The sequence below is a fragment of the Austrofundulus limnaeus genome, unplaced genomic scaffold (assembly GCF_001266775.1).
Source record: "Austrofundulus limnaeus strain Quisiro unplaced genomic scaffold, Austrofundulus_limnaeus-1.0 Scaffold206, whole genome shotgun sequence".
NCBI lineage: Eukaryota > Metazoa > Chordata > Actinopteri > Cyprinodontiformes > Rivulidae > Austrofundulus > Austrofundulus limnaeus.
The window spans coordinates 1,346-3,465 of NW_013952608.1; the positions used below are offsets into that span (position 1 = coordinate 1,346).

General features: G+C 36.7%; 1 protein-coding gene across 1 annotated transcript in view; it reads left to right on the top strand.

Moving 5' to 3' along the window:
- Positions 1-893: 893 nt before the first annotated feature.
- Positions 894-2,120, top strand: part of clstn2a (calsyntenin 2a) — a 58,206-nt gene continuing 56,979 nt past the window's right edge. Inside the window, exon 1 of the mRNA XM_014018932.1 lies at positions 894-1,081. Within this exon, the coding sequence (XP_013874386.1) occupies positions 1,009-1,081 (73 nt within the window). The 5' untranslated portion in view covers positions 894-1,008. The remainder of the gene's footprint in view (positions 1,082-2,120) is intronic.

The following is a 2,120-nucleotide window of genomic DNA, read 5'->3' on the forward strand; positions in this document are numbered from 1 at the left end:
GCAGGATCTTATCATGACACCAAATCCCCAGGATATTCACATTCATCTAAATCAAACTGCTTTGATTTCACCCTCTCCTCATGTTTTATTCAACTGTATTAGTTTTGTTCAAAGCTAAATGAAATAGTAGCCAAGCTTTTTGTTTTGAGATCCAAAAATAACTACCATAGGAGGAAATTTATTGGCAGTACTACACTAAAGTAGATGTGTATTAAGAAACTATAGAATTATCTCAAAAATGATATAAAAAAATCACTAATTGATCATTTATGCAACTTTCCAAATTCATTTTTAAGGTGTTATGAACTTGTGAATTAATAGTAATTGTAATTAATTATATCTTTTGCATTTGAATGTTTATGTAAATATGGTCATATGTAATTTATTGATTTAGAAAAGGGCAGACTTTAAGACTTTTACTCCTCCTGCTCCCTTTTCACTCAGATGTAGTGTATGCACTCTCGCTGAGCTACGTTTTGTATCTATGGATTAATGTTCATATTTTAAATTGAACGAGGAAACCAAACAAATAAATGAAATGAAAAAAAAAAAAAAACTATTCTGTAAACAGCTAGGTCAAGTTTGCCAGATGACTCTAGGCTGTAACAAACGGGAATGTTTCCATTCTTCAACATAAGAGTCTGACATTTGTTAAACTCTTGTAAAATACGTTTGAAAACCCAAATATTAAATGTAATTTAGTTTTTTTTTTAGAATATTTTTTTCACGTTTTTTATAGACTTTCATCGTGCATTTATTTGACTTTAGTACTAGTAAGAATGTTTTATTGTGAAAGAACCCCACCGGAAGTTTTTGTTTGTTGACGCCTATCAACTTCAAGCTCTCTCTCCCTGTCCTTGCTGACGGTATGAACGATTGTCTCTCGACCCTGCAGACATTCCCTCGCGCGAGCGGCCAGCTGAGAACCCCCTCGTGCCTGGGAGCTGAGCCAGGACTTGAGAGGAGCCGGAGGACGCGAAGGCATCTCAAACACAGCCCGAAGAAAGCATGCAGAGACCTGGGGTCCCGCTCATGCTGTTTTGGCTTCTTTGGGCCCACACCTTTGCTTTCGGTGGAAAAGGTAGGAGCGCGAAAAGACAAACAGACAGAAAAAAGAAGAAGAAACATTTGCAGCTCTGAAATGTTTGTTGTTTTTGGAGATTTGAGTTGCACAAGTTATTTCGCTTTCAACTTCGCGGCTATTTTGTTTTTAAAAAATATAACCAGACTGTCATTTTTTTTTCTACTGAACGTGTTTATTAAGAGATTATTGACTCGAGTTTTTTTAATTTAATAAAAAGTTGGACTACCACAGTAATTTAGAATCGCTGTAGGCTACTGCTTTGTAATGATTAGATAGTCTGGTAAAGTTCTGATGTAATACATCCTGAGAAATCAGAGGTGCAAATGAAAATCTTTTCCTTTTTCCATTAGTCGATCAGACAGATGATTTGCTCTGTGTCAGAGGGTTTCCAAGCAGGAGGTGGGCCTCCCCACGGGGGGGCTTCAAATGTTGTAAGGAGAGATCCAGTGAGTGGAAGTGATATTACATCACTTAATACATTAGTTATCAAAAGCATGCATGGCCAGCATGAAAACACATTAATTCTGCAGACTTTGCCCTTTTAAAGATTCAGAAAGTAGCTAATAAATGCCTCAGGACAAACTTTTTAAAAGCTATTTATTGCAGGGTGAACATGTGAATGTTAAACAGTGACTCCATAAGCATGTTGAAACTGAATTGCATTTACAAAGTTAACCCATTCTGACTTGATGCAACACTTGTTAGCGTTGTGGTCATGATGTGAGGCCCAGCTGCACAACACTTTCATGACACACGAATGCTAATTTATTAAAATGTTAAGAAACCAGTGGTGCCACCAGAAATGTTTTGAAGATGGGGTCATGTGGGGACCACTGAAAATGCGAGGGTGGCACCAAAACAAAAAGCCAGAATACAATTCCAAGAGGTTTGTTATGTTTTAATCATATCAAAGGTTTGAGAAATATGGCAAAATAGGAATTAGGGAATCACCTTCTGAAATCTACTTTATGTACAGGTACTATTGAGATAAGCACTGTCACTATTGAACTTTTCAAAGCTTGTCCTCCTAATATAT